Source organism: Urocitellus parryii, chromosome 9, assembly GCF_045843805.1.
Source record: "Urocitellus parryii isolate mUroPar1 chromosome 9, mUroPar1.hap1, whole genome shotgun sequence".
Taxonomy (NCBI): Eukaryota; Metazoa; Chordata; class Mammalia; order Rodentia; family Sciuridae; genus Urocitellus; species Urocitellus parryii.
In genome coordinates, this window is record NC_135539.1 from 46,655,157 (window position 1) to 46,678,399 (window position 23,243).

Sequence of the window (23,243 nt, forward strand, 5' to 3'; positions counted from 1 at the left end):
GTCCTTAAAGGAGGTAATAGGGAGGTACCTGAAGGTTCATACATTCTTTCATTCAATCAGAGTTTATTTAGTGACATCAGGTGACAGGCATTGGCCTGGGTACTGGGGACTCTAGATGCAGATCCAAGCCTCAAATTGCTGGGGGCTCTGGGAAATGGGAAAAAGTTAACAAGCAATGGTGACAAGGCTTGATCCCATTGGGGTAAAAAAAAGAAAAAAACCACAGGGCAGCAGTAGCTAAAACCCAGATGTGAGGAGGGTGGTGGGAGGCTCAGGGAAAGCCTTTGGGGTGGGGTGGGGGAGTGTCCTGAATGGAAACTAGCCAGGCTGAGGGGAGGGGTGTGAAGGAAAGCATTCTGGGAAGAGGGAATTCCATGCAGAAAGTATTCTATCCAGGAGCAGCAAAAGCCCAGTTCCTCTTGCTTAACCTAGTTCAACATCTTGATTTTGCAGGGTTGAGGACAACTCTTCCCAAATGTGCACATCAGTAACTAAACATGTTTTCTGTGACTCAAGTCCACCCTGGCTGCCCCCATTCAGATTTTCCCAGGGCCAAGGCACAGTAACTGGACTGCCACTCGAGGTCTCATTTCCTGCCCCAGAATATGGCCCCCTTCTAAGGCCCTAAGCATGGATTTAGGAAAAGCCTATAAAACACACCAGAGAGAGCACTCACACACCTATAAACTCTTCATCTAATTCCTGACAATACAAAGCATCTGATGTGGGTCATAGAGAGATTCTACTAATTGAAAATGTCTTGCTCGACTTAATAGGTTTCCTTTATTGCTGCATTCACCCCGAGCCAAACACAAGTCTGACTTTTAACAAGACTAGAGGCCATAGAATCTAACCTGATAAGGACATAATCTAAGATAGGGGATAACTCTATGCACAGGCATAAATTCATCACAGCATTTATCTGCAATAGTGGAAAAATAATTTTTAAAAAATACTTAAAAGTGCTCAAATGGGTGAATGGTTAGATAATAACATTATATCCTTTCTGGAATTTTTGCAACTTTTAACAAAGATGACAACTTATAATGTGCTGGGAAATGTTAGCAAAGGACAATATTAAGTGGAAAGAGAAAATATATAGAATCATACAACTATTATGCTTACAACCATGCAAAAAATATAAATATGAAAAATGCTGGAAAGACATGCACCAAAATGAGAACAGTATTTGAATTAGTGTGATGTGATTATGAATCTTTCTCTAGTTTGTCTAGTTCCTTTACTGCATTTATAATACTTTTCAAATCAACTTTTTAAAAAAATCATTTATTTTTTTTAGTTGTAGTTGGACACAATACCTTTATTTTATTTACTTATTTTTATGTGGTGCTGAGGACCAGACCCAGGGCCTTGCATGTGCTAAGTGAGTGCTCTACCGCTGAGCCACAACCCCAGCCCTAGAATCAACTCTTAAAAGTTTGCAAGCTCAAAGCACCAACTCTTAAAGTTTGCAGTCTGAACATTTTTAAATCCAAGCAGCATGAACAAGACACCAGAGACTGCACGTGGATCTCCCCTCTGCAACGCACTATTTCTCTGAGAACGAGCCAGTGGGCATCATTCCAGCCCTCTGATGAACTGTAGCATCTTTATGACAAAATGTCCTAGGGGACAAGATGCAACCCCCTCAGAACCTGAGACAGACATTTGAGAACATCAGCCAAGGGGGGGGGGCGGTTATAAAAGTTGAAGATGAACAATGGATTTTAAAGCTCTTTAAATCAGGTTCAGAAACATCACCATTCTTTCGACCCTGGGGGGGGGGGGAACAATGCTCTTTTCAAAAACAAGGTGAACAAGACCAGGGTCTGTGATGGCTAATGACTTCTCTGACCCCAATGTGTTCTCAGTTTGGGGAGAAATTGGCTGATTTCCTGTGTCTCAGCTTCTCCAGATGTTCACCAGTGATGGTGACGTCCACCCAGGGGATGGGGGAAGGAAGGGGGCCACTTAGCCCTTAGAGGAAAGACAGAGCACAGAGACTGTTTCTCTTTCTTCACAACGACAAGAGCTCAACTTAAAAAGAATGAACTGTTTTCTATCCCCTCTGAGCAAGGGAGTCTAAAGCAGTTTTAGTTACAGCAAGAGTTATTACTTAGGTTCCATTACAGTTAACTCCTTCTGAGAAGAGAGAATAGCTAATGGCAGTTGTGGAATTTCCTCTTCTAGAGATTGGAACAATAGGTTAGATATACATCTGGCCTTGAACGCCCAAGGCACAGCATCCACAGAAACAGACTGAACAAAAATAGCACACATACAAAACTTGAGGTGTGTCCCTGCCATTCTCCTACCGATTTTAATAGAAATTTAAAACCAGTTGACATCGTCCCCCTCTATCCCCTGCTGAAGCAACCTCTGGATCTCATTAAATTCAGAAGAAACATTGAAGGTTGACCAGAAAAGATTTACCTGAACTAGGAGTTCCAGCTTCCTGTCATCAAGAAGATGGACTTGACATCGACGGCCCTCCGTCATCTACAAGGGAAAAGAAATGGTGGTCACTGAGAGTCTAGAGAATCACACAAAGGGTCAGAGGGTCCCAAGCTGGACAGATTGCTTCATTCATTGGTTCATGCATTTGAAAATCTTTATTGAACACTTCCTATATACATACGGGGTGCTGTTCTGGGAGCTGGGTGTACAGTGGCATACAAGGACAGGTCTCTGACCTCGTGGAACTTACATTCTCACAGAGAAAATATGAAATAAATCGGCAAATACAAACAGAACATACACCAAGTGGTGGTGTTAGTCATTCTTCCTTTCTTCTTCTATTCAATAACCATATTGCCATAAGTGAGGTCATCTCCAGGGAGCAGATGGCCACCCAATGGCAACTGAGTTTGATTTCTGTGTTAGCTAAGCATCTCCTCTCCTCATGTATGACCTGAGTCCCTGCAGTGCTGTCATCAATTATAGGACAGCCCTGGAGATAATGTCCATAGATAACCCTGACTCCTGTCCCTTATGCCTTTCAGGACTGCTATCTCTTAGCAATACACAGAAAGGTAGGGCACTGAGACCAGCACCAGGAGACCCAAGGGTGGGCATGGCTCTGATGGTTCCCAGCTGCAGGATTTTATTCATCTCTGCACCCCAGGCTCATATACAGAAACAAATGGGCTGGGCCTGATGACACACTGGTGAAGGTTTCAACTAGATTTCTAGAAGGATGGAGCCCCGATCTGTAGCATTTTCTGGAGCCCTGGCAGCATCCTCAAAAATAAAAACAAAAAAAACAATCCTCTGAAGAGCAAGGTCCCTCACATGTCAGGTGGCCATGGCTCTAACCCATAAACTGACATGCTGCACCACAAATACCTTCACTACATCTGATGTCAGCTTACTGTTATGACAAAGAATTGACAGTTATCCAACATCAGATAAATAATCTCGAGAGTGCTGATAATGGCAAAGTGTAGTAAAATAATCCAGACATCATGCCCTTTGAATATGACCTGGGCTTTTAAAATAATGCATTTAATTATGAATTTATACAATTTAATTTTAATAATGGCTATGCTTGGCAACTGGCACCCCGTTGTCATTCTGAAAATGTAGCAGTTAGCTCCCACAAAGTGGTGTGAGTTGTTCCAACACCACAGTGTAGGTCAGATGACCCATAAGGTTCCTTCCTGCCCCTCCTGCCCAGTATTTTACATGACTCAACAGTGCTCTTGAAGGACACCTTTCCCCCAGTGACCAGTCACCTTAAGCAAATCAAAAGAAAGGATGCGCATAAGCAGATCCTGACACTGTCCCATTACATGGCCATAAGTTCTCACGAGCACTCTCTCCAGGGAAGGTGGAAAAAGCATTGTATTCAACAGGAATAGTTCTCTGACCATGAGCATGTCCGGAGTTCTCCTAGAGCCCTAGGAGAAAATCCCCTTATTCCCTCCTCAAAGCAGTCAGCCCACCATGCTCCCATCAATTCTGAGTTCCCCAGTTAAAGGGTCTTAATCAAAATAGACGGAACTGGGCACTATCATGCTAAGTGAAATAAGCCAATCCCCCCAAACCAAAGCCCCAAATGTTCTCTATGATATGCGGATGCTAACACACAATAAAGGAAAAGGAAAATTGGATTAGACTAAGGGGAATGAAGGGAAGGGGAGGGGGTTGGGAATAGGAAAGACAGTAGAATGGATTTGCCATAATTTTCCAAATGTTCATATGTGAATACACGACCAGTGAAACTCCACATCATGTACAACACAAGAATGGGAAGTTATACTCCATGGATGTACAACTTGTCAAAATACATTCTACTGTCACATACTTCTAAAAAGAAACATAAAAATTTAAAAAAAAGAAGAAAAAGAACAAAACAGCATGGTCTGCTTGGATAAGTCTAATCTCAAATGCTTCTTGATTTTAGGCTATAACAACTCAGCAGTCAAACTTCACAGGCACTCTAACAAAAAGACTTAACTGGGCTAAAAATGAGGTAAAACTTCAGCCCAAAGGCTCACCAGTTTGCACAAACAAGCCAGAACACTCAGCTATGGACATGAGATGGGTTCTATGCAAAGTTCTTTGTACACAAGGTTGGGTGTTAATTGCTTCAGTTGAAAAACAGGTTCAAAGTTCTATTAGAATTCATCAACCTTGCACATAGTAGGCATCCTAATTGAGTGACTTAATTTGAAAAAAAAAATATTACTTCTTTTCAATCAATCCACTACCAAGTCCAATGAAAATCGTTACAATTTTAAATTAAACCAAAATCTGTGCTGCAATGCCAATATGTACAAACGATTCATTTTTTTAAAAAAAAAATAAAGACAACAAAGTACAAAATGCTGATTTCAAATTTCAGTTGGGTAATTAATAGCAACTGCGTAGCTACTCTGGATAAAATTCTGGAGTCACAGAAATTCAGCTCTCATTGGAAAGTTTAATAGAGTGGAAGTTCTAGGAAGGAAAGTGGTTCCACTGTTCTATGTATTATTTTGAAATTTTAAAAAGATATATTTATCACAGGTTTGAGATAATTCCCCAAAGCTCAAGGATTAGAAGAGTTTTATGCAAGAAAGGCTGCTTGTCTTTCACATCTTCCAAACACAAAGTTTTGAGCTTCATTACGTTGTAAAAGTTTGAGTGTATACACATGCTTTCAAATGATTTGTTCAGGTTCTACCAAATTTTATGAAAACAATTTGGTATCTGAAAGACATTACTCCATTAAATAAAGTTTTAATCACAGTGATTTAAAAAAAAATGGGTAGTACAATCACTTTCTCAAAATATTTCCAAGCACATAAGTTCACACTTAAAACTTTTACCCCAAGGGTCTTATTTTAATCTAAAAAAATAAAATTTTCATTAAGTTAAATAATGTCACTTTATGTGCTGTGTATGGAGATGTTAGTATCTAGTCCTTGGGATTTTGAAGCATGCTCCAGATTTTAATGCCTCCCTTGTGGAAAGCAAAATCTACCTGCAAGAAACTGGTACAGAGGAATAAGTTGGAACAGAAACTTGGGTTTGAATCATGAAGTTTTTCAAGGTACGACCTTCTTTTGACAGTATGGCTGGGGTTTGTTTCTCAAAGTGCACTGTTTGCTCTTCCATTCTCCAGTAAGACTGGAGTTCCCTGTTTTCATCCTAGGTTCAGAAAAGGTTCATCCTCGTGGGTGTGGACAGAGAAAGAGGAGACATCTGTAGCTTTGTTTGCCTTGCCAGGCACAGTGAAAATTTCTTCTGAATACTAACAATTGTAAAATAATATTGCTTTTTTTTTCTTCCCCTTTCATTTTCAGCTGCTCAGGCACAATCGGAGTCCTGGCATCACCCTCAAAGGAAATCCTTTGGAGAACAAGGCTTCGCAGAGACGTCAGCTGGCTACCATCCCAACCATAAATCATATTCTGCAAAAAAGTTCTATACCAAGCACAGGCCTGCCAAGTGCTCTGTGCCTCTAAGGGATATATGGAAAAGAGTGATTTTGAAAGTGAGGTGTCCACCTCGATTTATCCAACTTTGCTGTTAACTTACACTCCTAATCATCAAGACTGCATCAGTAAGGGAAGACACATGTGATTCTAACCTAAGTGGGCATAGCAGAACATGAACCAATATGTGTGCTATGAAGCAGCCAATAAAATTGTCATGAAAATGGATGGGGATTAGAAGGCAAAATCAAAATAGTTGATGTACTAGGGTAGAGACTCCTGGGTGGCTCCTCTTCACCCCCCACCCCCACCCAAATATTGTTTCTCAACTTGTTCCTTTTCTCTGCCGCCCGCCCGCCCCCCCACCCCCTGTTAAAAGAGTCCTGAAAAAGAAACTTTATCTAGAAAGATGAATGAGATTGTTTGAAGTCAGGCATAGGAAATGGAGCCTGACAAGATTCTTACTCAGCCAATTCACTTAGATGGCTTCTATTTTTAACATGTAAAATCAAGTTTATGAATTTAAAAATGAGAATTAAAAGTTGTCACACAATCCAAATACTCAAGACTGAATGTCTGACACATTCTCTGTCTGTAGAGAATTAATAGGTAGCCAACTGTGACTGGAAGTGATTCCTGGAGTACAAAAGCTGGGAAGAGGGGGTTCATAAATACCCCTGTCTGAGGGTGTCTGTCTATGACAGCCTGATACAATCCCAATGGTGAAGGGACTATTGCTCGGATGTGATAGGGAAGTCTCCTCTTTGGGGCATGACTTAAAGAAAAAAATCAACAAATAACTAGTGAAAATAGCAAATAAATAAACAGGAATGACTAAATGGTGACTTCAGAATACTCTCTAGGGAGAGGTGCAGGGTGCCCAGTTCAGGGATTTGCTTTTTCTTGCTGAGGTTCAGATTTGCAACAGCCACAGCCCAGCAACTTTGAAAGCACTCTGCCCACATCACGCAGGGATATGGAAGGCAATGGAAATCAATGTTTGGCCAACTTTTTCTTAAAGACACTATAAACATTCTGAGTGTGAAAACCTCAGATATGTTTTATTAAGAATATTTTCTCTTCTAATATAAAGCCAAGTCCATCCCATTTTCATTTGCTTCTTATTATCACTTTTTTCTCCATACCACATACTTTTTCTCTGTCTTAAGGTTTAGTGACTGCTTAGATGTCCTCTCTTCCTCGTTTCTTGCTCCTCACCAAACATTTTACATATCATGGTATACATATATGCAGGAAGAGCTCCAAAGAAATAATCCTAGTTTTGCTATTAATTGTATTTTTGTAGAAACGTAATGCAAGTATACAAATGGTAACACATCCATTTGAAGGTATCAGATTCTGAACTCAAAAAAAAAAAAAAAAAAAAAAAAAAGCATCGTTTAAAATCAAAACTAAGCCAGGCACAATACAGAATGCCTGCAATCTCAGCTACTTGGGGGTCTGAGGCAGGAGGATCTCAAGTTCAAGGCTAACCTGGGCAATTTGGCAAGACTCTGTTCAAAACAAACAAATACATAAAATGGGCTAAGGATGTAGCTCAGTGGTAAAGTGCCAGCCTAGCATGTGTGAGGACCTGGGTTCCATCCCCAGTACTGCAAAAAAAAAAAAATAATAAATAAATAAATAAATAAAAACTGAAACAAATAGTCAATTGACACATGTTGCTGTTCTATTTTCTCAGTGTCTTGAGGCTAATTTACACTGCAACTGTTATGGTGAAGATGCTGGAGGCAAGGGATCAGGAAGGGGTTGAGCAATTTGGATAGCTCTGTAGAGTAATGCCCACAGGCCTGCAAAAAAAGTTTTAACTTAGTTACCACATGCCTACTTCTATGTCTCTGTGCAAAAGAAGTTTCTGAGTTGTAACTCACATTTATTTTTCTGACAATAAATTTATGAGATGATAAAATAAAAAAATGTTAATGACTCAGGATGATACAAAATGAAGAATGAACATTTTCAAGACATGTTTTGTTTAGGAAAATTACCAATAGTCTCTAAATAACCCCAAATGCCATCTATGAAACTTTATTATCAAAGCAAAAATTCAGAGCTCAAAAGCATCCAAGCCAAGCCCAAACATGGAGAATTGCTTCTTGTGGCAATCCTTCCCGCATAGGGTTCCTTACACTGCAGGCTATCCTAAGGATGCCAGATGCATTACAACAGCACCTCACAATCTGCCCTTTGACCCAGGCTGTTTTGTGGCTCTGAAGGAAATTCCAAGGCTATGACTACAACTTCCAAGTACAAGTCATTGTTGGAGCCCAGCTTTCTGGGTCACCTCAAAAGTGTCACAGTCCTCTCTCCGCTCTGAAAAATGAAGGCCTGAGGACCATCTAGGTACCCAAAAGCTGCAAGATCACGGAATCTCAATAGTCATGGGCATTTCCTACCTAGGAGGAAATGAATGAGGAGTTGCTCATTTACTGCAACTCCAGGAATTCCAGCTGATGGGAAATATGCAGATAAGGAGGACTTTGGGCCATTTAAAATTTGTTAGAAATATTCAACTCATTCCCTTTCCACTCTGAATTTGCACCCTGTCCATAAGAGGTTAACTGTAGTGGGTACAAAGACCTCTGCTCAGAACCATTAACGTTTAAATGGATAGGGCCATTTTTATGATACATTTTATCTTGGCCTGATTTATCTCAAACATTTTTTTTAAATGCTATCATTTAAAAATCAGATAATAGTGGAAGGAAAGGAAGAACACATGCTGCACATCAGAAGTCTCATTCAGAGAAACTGACCTTGTCCCTATCTTGTTCCATGACCTTTGCCAAATTTTTCCACCTCTGTCATTATGCTGACTCCTCCGCACTCAGAACACACACAGGAGTGCCTCTGAGGCTGGCTGAAAATAGTTGTAAGTTTATAAAATCCAGATGAAAATTCTTGAGTGGCCCTGTTAGAAACAAATTCACATGAAAATGCAAAGTAACATAAAGGTTGAATGGGCAACGCTCTCTCCCAAGCTCAACCTGCTGTGTGCGCCTTGGATGAGGTTGGAACTGGCTGGGGCCAGTGCTGTAATGGAGGATCTTTGGTAAAGGTACTCTAGTGATTCAGCTGCTGCTTGGGTTTCTCTTTGCCTTCAGCCAAAGAAAATTTGATCTAGCAAAAAAGAGAAGCTATGCTGTCATGGGCTGTGCTCAGGGCACCAGGACAGTGGAGGGCTACTGCATTTAAGGAGCCCTGATGCCACTAATAGGAGGACCTCATAACTTGCATGCACTTAAGCCACAATTCCTGTAAGACAATCAATTTCATCCTCTCCACATGACACTGCTTGGCCAAGTGTCAGAAAACATTAATAATCAGTCTCTGGCGTAAAGTTTAGAAGACAAGACATGGACCCAGGCAGGTAAGAGGGGAGGACAACCAGGAGGCCTCACTGATGGTCTCTGGGTGATCCCTGAGGTGGGAAACCCTGACCTAAAGCTCAGCTGTGGGAGATGGGGGAGGAAGGGATGCTTCCCATCTCCCAATCAAACATCCTATTGAGGACAAGCTATTGGCGCCCTAGGCAGGTGCATCTCAGGTGTGGAAGGCCAAGGCTTGGATGATGTGTACTGATCCAGAGGCCAGAGTGGACAACTGCCCTCTCTGTGTCTGGCAACCAACACTCTGACTAAAGGGTCAGGAGGAAATGGACACTGGGAGATCCAAATACATAGGTCAGAGAGTGGTGCCATGCACCTGAATGCCACCTCGGGGAGCACAGAGCAGTAAAGCCACCGGTGGGTGCTGACTGTCTCCAGGTTCCTGATGGGCTGCAGAGGAGGCCTAAAGAACAGCCACTTGATTGTACCGACTGGGTTCTGCCTCTGCCTGCCCCAAATGGACACACTCATTAAAATACATTCACCTTGATACAACACAACAGCAGGCTTTCATTTCAACCCTGGCCTGGGTTCTGCAATTATGGAAACCAGAGTCTCTGATGATAGACTTAATCCTACTCAACACAGTACTGCATTATTATTATTACTATTATTATTATTATTTGAAGAGGGATGGGGGAAAGGAATAGAGACCGGGATTTGAATCAGAGAGGGTGTGCTGTGCAATCTGAACAGAGGCTGGCAGGACAGCAAAGGTAGGAAGAGTAGCTGGAGACTCCTGAGTGGAATGGACAGGAGCCTGGGTGAACAGAGGCCCTCAGAGCGACCCTTGATGGGGCTGTAAAAACCATTCCTTCTTTCTTTGTGTCTTGTCACTAATGTCTGTGAAAGATGACTGTCTCAACAGGGGTGAGAAGCCCTCTGAGGCCTGGCCTCACCTCACCAGATCCAGTGTTCTCAACTGTTCTTCCCCCGACCCCCACAACCCTAAGACTAAATTCTGTTTCTCTGAAGGCCACCTTCTCCCAGGCTCATGGCCTTGCCCGTGCTTTTTGTCTGGAAATACCTTACTTCATCCCTGCAGTGAGAGGACCAATCTTTACGCTGGGGACACAGGTGACCTGAAGATCACGGCCCCAGCTTCATGGCAGTCACTGGCTTGAAGGAACAAAGCACATGAACTTTTGTGCACTTTCAGCTTTGATCCAACACTTTTTTCTTACCACAGGGGAACAGTCCCAGCCCTGTGTGGCAGCCATTCTAGGACATGATGTCCTCTTTCTCCCTGCCCCTCCTGCTGGGACTCAAACAGAGCCCTATCAGTGGGTGCAGCCTTTTACAAAAGATTGGAGAAACCAGACTCTGCTAGGTGTTTTGTGGCTTGCAGGGGGCACAGGGTGCAGGACGAAGCTAAGGGCAAACAGCCCATCCCAGTCTCCAAACACTGGGCCTAGTTTAAGGTCCTTCTCAGGCTGTGCTGCTGGGTCCACTTAGCCTGGCTTCATCTCTTGCTATCTATAAGTTCCATCAGCAACTTAGGCTTTGCTCTGTAGTCTATAAAACAGAGATGGCAGAACCCACCTGATGGGGACTGCTGTGAGAACCAAAGTACTAATTTAAATCAAGAGCATGGATCTCTGAATCATGTGCCCCAGCCAGCTTGGCAGGATGGAGGCAGGTTCTCATCAATGCTGTATTGCCTACCACCACCACCCATGGTACGGACCAGGTAAGGCTGCCCCTTTCTGGCCACTCACACTGAGTTTTCCACTACTGTGGTAGGCTGGGTGAGGAGACTGCTTCTGGGCAGGTGGCATCTGGGCAGCTATCCCCAGTGACTAAGCAAGTTCCAGGTCTTCACAGAGCTCTGGGTGCATATACATGGGGAGTTGGGGGCCTGTCCTCATTCCCCAGCAACAGTGGCTCCAAGGGTCTCCTTGGGCTGACATCAACAGAGAGCTGATGCTGGAGTTGGCCTAAGAAAGGAGGCTTAGGAATTACAATGTGTGGTGTGTGGGGAAACGCCCGGGTGCTATTGTTACATACATGCACCTGTGTGCACCCGCACACCCATGTGATTCTTATTACCAGCACATGTCTCCATCCAGGACGTCCCGGATGACCGAGTGGCGTATGAACCCCAGAGAAAAAGAACATACAAAGAAGTAGCAAGAGTCTAACATCCCACTGTTTTCTCAAAGCAAGAAAAGATGAAAGAAAACAGCACCTGTCCTTTGCCACAAGAGTTCTGGCTTCAGAATCTAAGTGACAAAGGGTTTTCTGATTTTGTTTGGTTTTTGTTTTTAGTGAATAAAAGAGACTTCTTGCAAAGAAAGAGGCAGCTATGTACCCTTTCTTTTGTTTTGGTGACTGTACTTGGAATTTTTAGAGTAGAAAAGGAGAGTTAGACAGGGACACTGATCAAGAAGAGTTGTGTTTTATTTTTTAAAGTCCAAAAAAAAAAAAAAATAAGATTGAAAAAAAAGAAGATAAGGTTGATTCTATGTATCTAAAAAAAAAATAATGTTTATAGAAAATGGAAACTTTGTATAAATGAAAATATAGGCTGGGGTGCAGTTTGCTTGCTTAACATGTAGGAAGCAGATTCGTTATAAAACAAACAAACAAGCAAGAGTTAAAATGTTATAACAGGGAAATAAAATTAAATGAGAAAGCAAATGTTGAGACATCCAAAGAATACAAAGAATCTTCATGGAGAACTCCCAAAGGATTCAGCTGTGACATTTACAACGTATCAAACGCTCATCATTTATGAGGAATATTTTTCAGCACACCACAAACTTACACAGACAGAGCTGGAAACCTGAGGCTGATACATAATATGAAGAAAGTCTGATCACAATAAAAGATCCTTTAATGAGGGCTGGGCTTGTGGCTCAATGGTAGACTGCTTGCCTAGCATGTGTGAGGCACTGGGTTCGATTTTCAGCACTGCATATAAGTAAATAAAATAAAATTCATTTACAACTAAAAAATATTTTTTAAAAATAGAGCGATTGAAAAAATCCTTTAATGATACATTCAAAGCAAGGAAAGGAATGGATTCACTGTGTACAGTAAGTGAATTTTTGGGCGAGAATGAACTACTGACCTACTCTATTCCTGTTTTGTTTCAAACTTCTCAATCAAGAAAGGGTTTGGGAGGGTTGATAATGAAAATATAAACCAACTGCAGCACTTTCGCCAAGATAAATCCCAGATGGTCGTAAAATTAAGAGCAGGTAGGTGATTATTTATTAGGCTTTTCTAAGCATGAAAGCTACAGGCAAAATTACCACTTGATTACATTAAAAATAAGTCTAAAAATAGTGATTCTGTTTCACAGAAAGAGCAAATGCATATTTGGGGCATGATAATGATAATGAGTGGTTTAATTTTCTAACGATAAAATTATTGAATTAGCAGACAGTTACAACTTACTTAATTAGAAGACCACTAACACCCTACAGGGAAACAATACTAGAATGCAAATAGCTAAAAGGTTCACTTCTTTCAGTTTGTCATTTCTCTTCTAGAAATTTCATCTAATAAAATAGGAGAAAAAGAGTTAAGGTATATGTTCACTGTGTTCTTATGACACACTTATTATGTGCCAAGTATTTTATTAGACACACAGTGATGAACCTGATCATGTTCTAATACTTAGGAAGATTCTATATCTTCTATAGGTAAAGGAAATACCTGGATTAACTGGCAATTACAGGGCAATCAGTATGACAGAGTGGTGGGTGTAAGATGCATGGGGTGGAGGTAATGGGACCCTAACTCACCTCTAGAGGATGGATTGATACTCTGGTGAAGAAGTGTTATCTGAACAACTGATGTCTGGCAGAGACCACGTGATTGATATAAGAAGCCCTAGAATGAAAGGGAATGGGGGTTGGGGTTTGGCTTAGTGGTAGAACGCTTGCCTAGCATGTGTGAGGCACTGGGTTCAATTCTCAGCACCACATTAAATAAATAAACAAATAAAATATATTTAAGAAAAAAAAGAAAAGGAACGTGGCATGTTCTGGAAAGATCTACATGTAGGAGTGTGGTGGATGAGGAGCAGTGAGAACAATGGGCAGAGAACCCTGTAAAGAAGGAGGGTTCAACATCTGAGGATGGCTAAATCACTATGAATTTGTACATTGTTTCCAAATCAATTTTGTTGTTAAGTGAGCAGAAATGAGGGGAGTCTGAAAAGAGGACTCCAATTGCAAATGCTGAGGCTCTGTGCCTAACGAGACACACAAGCACTTGGAAAACTGTAAAGTGATACTAAAATATAAGCTGTCTTTCTCAATATATGTTATTTCCTCCAGTGAAATGTAAACAGACACAGAAGGCACGCTTATCAAATTTACAGATGACGAAGAGGTTTGGATGGTAGCTTCAAAATTTAAAAATTGGGATCACATTGCTTATGTTTTGGTGTCCTGCTCATTGCTCACATGCCAAAAGCACAGCGCTGGAATAAGGAAATTAGGAGGCACTCTGTACTATGATTAAATCATTTCTGGGAATCTGTGTTCAATTCTGGGTACCACATTTTACATAAGAAATGAAAGAAACTGGAGAAACTAGGGAAAGTTCCAGAAATCACAACCTCCTAGGACAGTTAGGAAACATGGCACAAGTATCCTAAATATCAAAGGTTTCCAGTACCATACCAAGATAGTTCTGTGACTGCAAAGGAAGGGTCTTAAGAAGTGCTTGCTTGGAGAGAACAGGTATGAAATTGGCCTGCCCTGGGCAGAGCTTGATGTGAGAACTTGGTCTGGTGTGCACAACGAGAAAGGAAAATGAATGAGTTCCAGAAGGCATATTCAAATTCAATAGAAGAAAAAAATTTTAAACAGGCATCAGGGTTCCAAATAGAACCTTGTTATCACCGCAAGTGATCAGAAGAGACCAGGAGATCATTAACCAGGGAAGTCACAGAAGGGATTACTGAACTCAGGAGGAAAGTGGAACAGATACACTCCAAAATCCCTTACCCACATTCCAGCAAGCTGTGACGTCCAAGACAAGATATGTGCATACCAATATGCAGGAATTTCAAGACAGTGCATGCATTTTAATAGTGACTTATTTATTTGTAATGTTTCCTGTTACAAAGTTACCTGGCTTGATGAAACAAATATTCACCACATTCATTTACTGCTTTGGAAGGCTTTTTTAAAAACTGCACTGAACACTGATAGGTATGAGCACCTTTTTTCTAGTTTCTTATGCTGTCAATTTCCCTTGGATAAAGTTCGATCAAATATCCTTTATTTAAAATGTCATGTTGGGCCCAGGGATGTAGCTTAGTGGTAGAGCACCTGGTTAGCATGACTTAGGGTCTGGGTTCAATTCCCAGCAACAACAACAACCAAAAAAAAATTAATAAAATAAAATCTAATATAATTTGCAACAGTTATATGTGCATACTGCTATTTTGGTGGACTATCCGTATGTTTGATAATAAAAAATTTCATGGACATTTAGTAACATGAATTTACCCACCTTGCTCCAATGTCTAATTCAATCTGTCATTTTAAGTCTAAATTTATTTTTCTTATGTTGTGATCAATGGGAAGTGACATAACACTGTGTAAACTCAGAGTTGTAAAACTCTGTTATTATACAATAAGTTATCACAGTTGGGTTATAAATACTTTATTGACATTAAAATGACAATACATGCATGACTGAACTAGAATTACATGACTGCCATAATAGAATTTGTATTAGATGTCTTTTCATCACTGTGACCAAAATACCTGACAAGAACACTGGAGGAGGAAAAGTTTATTTGGGGCTCATGGTTTTAGTCCATGGTCGGCCAGCTCCATTGCTCTGAGCCTGAGATGAGGTAGAACATCACGGCAGAGGAGTGTGGTGAAGCAAAGCCGATAAGTTAATGTCAGCTGGGAAGCAGAGAGGAAAGAAAGCGTCCAGGGATAAATATCCACCTGCCTGGAGTTACCACCCCCACCGTAATCCATTCAAATTATTAACCTATCAAATGGATTAATCCACTGATGAGGTTACAGCTCTCATAATCTGATAATTTCACCTCTGAGCATTCCTGCATTGCCTGATACACAAGCTTTTCAGGGGCTATTAAAGATCCAAACCAAACGCCTTCAATAAATATTTTTACATGAATTAGTAAATATATATTTAAATAGCATATACCTTGGTCTACCGACTCAAGTACAATTATATGATACAGGTACTATACAAATTAACTTGCATTCAATGCGATAGGTTTTAATTTGCTTATACTATAAAAATATACTCCAAACTCAGACTCAGAAACACATGCACTCTTTGTAGTCCATATACCCACGTGACCACACATCAAGCAGAATCAACATCAATCTACCATGTGGGGCAGGCAGTGAATCTTGCCACACAGGTAAGAGAGTTTGGAAATGAGCCCTCCTTCCCTAAATGATCCTTTGTGTGTTACTGAAGTAACAACTCCATTGTACCCAGGGGATGTTTGGGACGGAAAATAATATTCTAGGCCATCTGCAAGCTTTTCAAATTCCATACTTGGGTCCTTGGTGACTCTTGAAGCAGAGTGTCAGAAGAGCCACTTAAGGAATTGGCATGGCCACCAGGCCACCTGCTTTGGCAGAACCTGCACTGGATAAATAAAGTAGCCACTCCTGTCCCAGGAGCTTGAATGCTCAGGTGCCAAGTCTGCCATGTCTGGCAAGAAGCACTCCATCGTAACAGCTTAGCCCAGTGACACCTCAGACCAAATTTCCAGAGCTCCAGGAGTGGAAAACCACCAGTTCTGCAGGGTGGTCACTGGTTCCCAACTCTGGGAGGTGGAAAACTAGCCCCACTCTCTGCAATAAAAAACACAGGGCGAGCTTAGGCATCCAGAGTGCTTCCATTAAGGAAAATTTTGACAGCAACTTTGACATCTGTATGGGGCAGTCCATCTGGGCTGGAGGCTGCCACCTCGATGTTTACATAACCGAGTTCTTTGGAAAGGATTCTGCTAGAATGTCGTTGGCAGGAACTTCTCACTTTTGCACAAGCTGCCCTGGCAGATCCTCTCTCTATTCATCTCATGGGAGATTTCAACACTGTCTGGCTGCCCCCACAAACCACCCCAGACCTGCTTCTGGGGTGCCTGGGTGTCCTGCAGCAGCTCCAGAGAGACAGCAAGTTCCAGAGCTGTTCCCCTTTGTCACCTAATGCCATTTGACAATTTGGGAAACAGGCTAGGAAAAGGAGAAAAACTGGGAGGGGTGGAAAGGAGCAGGGAGAGGACTCCAAAAATGAAAGGTCCCCCATCCCACCTTCTGGCTCCACGGTCTACCAAAGCCTCTGGGTACAAACACTGTCAAAGAGATAATACAAGTGCCTTAAAATGCAGTGCCCATGGCAAACGGGACGTCTAAAAATATCCGGGGTGCACAGCATTAGGAAGCAGTTACAGAAATAAAGATGTTCTGTTGTATCTGTTATTCAAATCAAAAATTCTAATTGGATACAGAACAATCTCTGAAAGCTTTCGGCAGGAGGTAATTATTGTGTTGACTACACGTAGAAAAAAAGACTGCCAGTGAGCCTACTGTTTGGGCTGTTTCCACATTAGAATGAAGAGGGGTGTGTTTTTGCCTGGATGGGAGCTGATTAAAAGATGGCAGGGTTTCTGCCCGCTGCTCCTTCCTGATTTAAAACAGTGATGCTGATGTCAAACAAGTTCACCATGTCACTCCAAGCCCCCCGGAAACCAAGCTTTAGCGTGTTTTCAGGAGAGCTTTCAGAAAAGTTCTGGAAATGAGGGTGTGATTAGATAGTGGTTCCAGGAAAGCCAGAATTTTAAATCAGGACAAACCCAGGAGGCAGGGGCAGTGGCTCATGAAGGATGACTGATTAAAAGTCCAGAGGTGTAATTCTGGATCGTGGTGGTGTTTCACGGGTATAGACATATGTCAAAATTCATCTAGCAGTATACTTTAAATATGTGCAGTATACTGTATGTCAATGATGCATCAATAAATCCACCAAAACATGACAGTTATTTCTTTTGTATATCAAAAAGAGACCATCAGAAGGAAGATGTGGAGGCTCAATGTATGCAACAACACATCTCAATAGTTTTTTATCCCTTGGGGAATTATATCATTTTTTTTTTAATGTAGCATATCCTTTTCATGGGCAGTTTGGTGCTGAGAACTTTTCTCAGTCATACTCAGAACTGAGCAAATGAAGTTAGCTGCCTTTTGTGTTTTAAATATGTTTTATCGATACACGGATGAGTCCCACTTTGCTTCTCTAGCCTGATGTCCCTTACCCAGGCTTGCACAGAATCACATAGAACACTGACCTCTCAAGAAATGCCACTTGGGTGTGCATTAAGCATCTCAAACTAAGTGAGTCCCTATGGAATTCTGAGTCTATGTCTGCCCCACACCATGGCTTTCCCCTCCCTTGAAAGGGCAACTCCATCTTATCTTTATTTTCTGTTCTTTAGCTCCCACATGTTGGAACCCTCTTTATCTCATATCCCAAATACAGTATGCCAGAAAATCCTGTTAGTTCTGTCTTTAAAATATCCATAACTGACATGCTTTTCACCATCATCACTTCATCACTTACTGCAAAGTCACCCAGCTGGGGCCCTGCTTGTACCTCTGCCCCCCTGCAGTCTTGCCCCACACAACACCCAAACCACCCCTACACATCCTCAACTGGCTGGGGGCTCCCCAGCCCCATACTGTCCCCACTGCAGCAGCTTTCAAAGCCCACATGACTTCCACTGCTCCTCAGCCTTCACTGCCCTTCCATCACAATTAGCCCCTTTCTGTGCCCTACCTGTCACACTTCAGTCTCAGGGCCTTTGCTGAGCTCCTCCAGTGGCCTGGAATGCTCTCCCCTTGACACCCACGTGGCTTCCCTCTTCACGGCCTCTAAATCTTTGCTGAGCATAACCTTTTGTAAAGTCTACTCTGACATATGTATATGTGAGCATACACGCATACACACGCACACACACACACACACACACACACACACACTGTGGTGCTGGGGATGAAATCCAGGGCCTTGTGCACACTAGGCAAGCACTCTACCACTGAGCTACATCCTTAGCCCCTACTCTTTTATTTAAAGTAGTAGCCCCAGCCCATTTCGTTTCCTCTGCCTTATTTTTCTTCATTACAATCACCACCTTCTGGCATCCTATGTAATTTGCTCATTGATTGTATTTCTTGTCTGCCCCTTCCTTTTCCAACACAAACCCTCCAAGAGCAAGAATTTCTGTCAGTTTTCTGACTGACACATTCTGGAAAGTAGGCAATATACCCGCAGGTTTGCACTGGGTGGCTGGCTGAAGGCGTGGAAGAAGGCACTGTGGGGCTTGCATGCTTTCTTCACGTCACCAGGCTCTCAAGTTGATCCACTCATTCAAAGACAAGGGTTGCATTCCACCATCCTGATGCTCTATCCTTTGACAAAGAATCACACAGAGAAGGATGGGCTGTGTGGCAGAGAAAAGAGCCACCTGCCTCACGAGGGTCCTATTCGTAAGCAGGAAGAAAGATAATTGTAGATATAGCAAAGGAGTGAGGAAATGTGGGACTGTACAATGACAATTAAAAATTCATTTATGCTTTTGAGCACCTACCACATGCCAGGCATGCTGGAGGTGATACAGAATCAACAATAAATAAGGCATGGTCCTGCCCTTAGAAAGCAGGGAGGTGACGGGTATAGACTGGTCATCACAGTTATGAGATCACTCTGGAGCAGCGTTCTGGGAAAGATGGTTGGAGAAAATAAAGGAGGGAGACACACTCTGGAGGAACAAGCAGAAGCAACACTGGAGGTTCTAAAGAGTGAAGAGCTGTGTCCCAGTTAGAGAAGTGATGTGGGGGCATCTCGATGTGAAGGAGGAGCAATGGCAGAAATAGCAGCCTGGAGAAGGTCAGAGACCAGGCCAGGTGTGTGTGTGTGTGTGTGTGTGTGTGTGTGTGTGTGTGTGTGTGAGAGAGAGAGAGAGAGAGAGAGAGAGAGAGAGAGAAAGATAATGGAAGAAAGAAGTTTAAGACAAGAGAGAGAGAGAGAGAGAGAGAGAGAGAGAGAGAGAGAGAGAGAGAGAGAAAGATAATGGAAGAAAGAAGTTTAAGACAAGAAGCTGCTAGGTTGCAATGGGCCATTTATCCCACACTGAGTGTGGTCTCCAGGGAACCCAGAGGGGAATGAGGCTGAGGAGGGGTGGAGTGGGGGGTGCATGCAGGAGGTGGGGGCAGGAAGGTGGTAGAGGGATGGGTTGTGATAATTTTATGACCACTCAGGAAAGAGAAGGGGCCCTGACATGACATGGCAGTTGGCCCCTCACCCTAAAAGACTCTGAAGTAAATGCATGTTCAAGGCATAAGAGAAAATGAACATAAAAGGCCCACTGCAGAGAGGCTGGGTCCTAGTAACCCAACCAGAGGAAGTGGGAGGCAGAGGTGGTGAGTCAGCCATCACAGGATCATGATGATTCTCAAGTTGTAGGAGGAAGAGGAAGAGGAGTAATCAGAAAACCACAGGTGGGACTCCCAGTAACAATGGGACAGCAGCAAAGCTTGGTGAACTCTGAACACTCTGGGAGGGAGGTGGGGGAGGGAATTAAGGGAAAACTGGTGAGTGGCCAAACCAAGCATCAGCAATTTCAAAGCCAGTCTGGCAGGCCCAAAACCTCAGGCAACAGGACCCGATGAGGGACACAAGGCAAATGCTGTGGCTGTCTGTGTGCTGGCCTTGAAGCTAACCAGGCAGGACCCTGAGCTCCTCCATCCCTATTTTCCTACAAACCAGAAGCACGATGCTCACAATCTGACCTTTTTCTGTGTCCCATATAAAAACCTAAAGCTGCAATAAAACTTATGGCTTACGGAATATTTCAGTTGAGCTTTATTGGTTCTCTAGCAGTGTGGTCAGTTCTACTGGCAAGAAGAAAAGAAGAATCGAGCTCCATGAGAAACAAAGGACTGTGTTTTGGGATATTATTCTCTGAATATTTGGATATCTTTCCAAGTTGGAAGTTGTAGATCTCTGTATCAAAAATAGCACAAAAATCTCTATCGACTAAGTTACAACCTTAGGAACAGGAAGGGAGACAAAACTAAATTGTTGTGGACTACAAAAACCATATTTTCCACAATAAAGAAAGGAAGGAACCACAAACAAATACCAGCTTATAATTTTTCCATGAAATGACAGACACACTCCACCCTGTCTAGGCAAAAGATGGCCATAAGCTGTCCCTAGGGGTTCACCTAAAATATATCCTAGTCTTGGATGCACATATAATGTTCTATAAATACTTCCCCTGTTTGTACATTTGTTTAATGTTTTCATTCTGCTGTCCATGTGTGTCTGTTTAATCAGTCACCAGAAGACAGATCACCTCTCATTCTGATTTAGTTTACTTAACACCTACAAGGTTAAGTACTTCAATAATTTTACGGAATATTATGCAAATTGTATGTTGATTTCTCATATTACAAGAAAACTACCCCTGTATTTTCAGTGTGATTGAGCGATTGGTGCAATGGGAAAAAAAAGAAAAAGGAAAATAAAAAATTTTCAAGCATCCAACCGTCTGAGTCAAAGCTGATTTCTGCCATTAACTCACTGCATTAATTACTTGTGAAAAACATAATACACAGGAGTTGAACATCTTCCCAATTTACAGCAATGAATGGGAAGTAACCAAAGATTATTATGCAGTGATTGGATTTTTGCCTTTGGTGCTAAGAAAAGGATGGCACTGCCACTAACTGGGGCATAATCTTATTTGTACTCTGCATATTTAGTAATTCTCATTTATCCTCTGGATTTTTTTTAAAGGTAAAAGCCCTAAGAGCTTTCTGATCCTTTTTGAGAAATTTTAGAAAGGTAGGTTAATATAATCCATTAGTACAAAGGCAAAATCATCTTTCTTCTCTTCCTCGCCCCAGGCCCCCCATCTTCATGCTCCTGGACTCACAGGAGAGCTGGATGCAGCAGAAGCGCCCTTGGGCTCCCTCTTTACTGCTTGGTTATCCGCCCTCATCCTTCCTCACCTCAGAGTTGCTGTTCCATACGACCCCTAGTGATCTTCATGAATTTTCTCTGTTCCTAGTAATGATTGCCAAGGTCATGTCTTCACCTGCAGAGCCCTTTCTAAAGGCTGGGTGTCATTTATGAAATATCAGAGCTAACGTCTATTCCGCTTATATAAGTTTTCTCTATAAAATCTCAGTATTGAAGTGACAATGGGCACTAGCAGTGTGGTCAGTGGCAAGAAGAAAAGGAGAACTGATCTACAAGAGAAGCAAAGGACTGCATTTTGGAATACTATCCTCTGAGTGTTGGGTATCTTTCCAAGTTGGAAGTTGTAGATCTACGTATCAAAAATCGCACAATGTGCACTTACAATACTGAAATTTTATAGAGAAAAGGTCCATAATTCAGTAATATCTCCACTTCCACAATCAGTTGTCTTTTTAATACCCACTGTGCTCTAAATCCCCTCAAAGTTAGCACTATTGAGTCTTTCAAATAGAGGACAGCGGAAAAGACAAAATTTCCTATGCTAAGAGCCTTCCATATTTTTTGAGTGTTAGGATTTTATCTCATTTGATCCTTTGAATGTAACTTTTCTTTATAAATAAGACAACCTAGGCTCAGGGAGTATCAGTAACTCATTCAATCCCTCAGAGCTAGAGAGTAGCAGAGCTGGCTAGAGGATCAGACCCAGGGCAGATGACGACACTGTCTGCTCTGAGTTTGCCATACCACGATGTGTGGTGTAAATCCATGTCCTGAAGAGGGAACTCAAGTCCTGGCATAGTAGCTAAGACCCTGGCAAGGGCCCTCACTGCCTATAAGCTCTTATTGATTTGCAAAAATGACCTATTCATCCCTTTCATTCCTAAAATGCTCTATCTAAAATATTTGATTGTCGATCTCCAAATCACACATGCACATGCTTTGCAGGCTGCAGTGAGCATTCAATGTACCATGCAGCCCTCTCAACCGGTGCTGCAGTCCTTGCAACTATTGCCTTCTGCACATGTCTCTTCCCTCCTGCCAAGACCTGCAGGCGACATCTGTGCTACTGGTCACTCTATAGTTCTTCTGTTACAAAACACTCAACCAGCCCAATAAAAAGGGATTGAAAAGGCAGAACACTGCACTCCATTGTGCTAGCTCCATGTCTGCTTCATGTCCTCACCACCCTCCCCTCTTTTCTGCTCTCTTTCTGAGCAACACAGAAATAAATATTGGATATTTATTGGGGGTAGCCAGAAGAAGCCAGGAAATGGGGAAGCCAGCGCTGTCCTCCAAAGCTATTTGTAGGCGTGTCACCCAGCTCCAGATGGCTCCATACTATTTGGGTTGCTAGTTTGGGTTTGTCACATCTATATACTTCTTCTCAGGCATTTGGTGAGAATGTAATTGTGAATTTTATGGTTATGAATGGCACAGCTTGGCAACTCTCTGAATATTATTTCCATTCGCTGTCATGCATTATCAATCTAATTCCCCATTACACGCCATTTTTTCATGCATTCCTCATACAGCAAGGACAAAGAAAGGCAAGAGCCCCACAAAAAAGATAGCAACACCAGGACAGGCTAATTCTGATGGAAATTGTGGAGTTATATAGTTTTAAGTTTGGAGTCATAGATTCTAGTTCATCTAAAGTGAAAATAATATTAGAAGTTTAATTACATTTTCATCAGGACCTGGCCCCAAGGTTGGCAATAGATTGCTTACAACCACCACAGTGCAAATTGAGAACAGATTGGACACAGGAGGACCTGACGAACTATATTTTCCTAAAGACCCTTGAGTTTCCCAGGTTTCTAATGAAGCCTACACAGATCAGTGTTGGAGGGTGTGGTAAATTTGCATGGTGATATGCTATAGCGTGTGCTCATCATGAGTGGTGAGT

At 42.1% G+C, this 23,243-nt stretch overlaps 1 protein-coding gene across 1 annotated transcript in view; it reads right to left on the reverse strand.

The window, feature by feature from the left end:
• Positions 1 to 23,243, reverse strand: part of Frmd4a (FERM domain containing 4A) — a 262,810-nt gene that overhangs the window by 171,108 nt on the left and 68,459 nt on the right. The window contains exon 2 of the mRNA XM_077802674.1: positions 2,434 to 2,499. Coding sequence (XP_077658800.1) covers positions 2,434 to 2,499 — 66 coding nt within the window. The remainder of the gene's footprint in view (positions 1 to 2,433; positions 2,500 to 23,243) is intronic.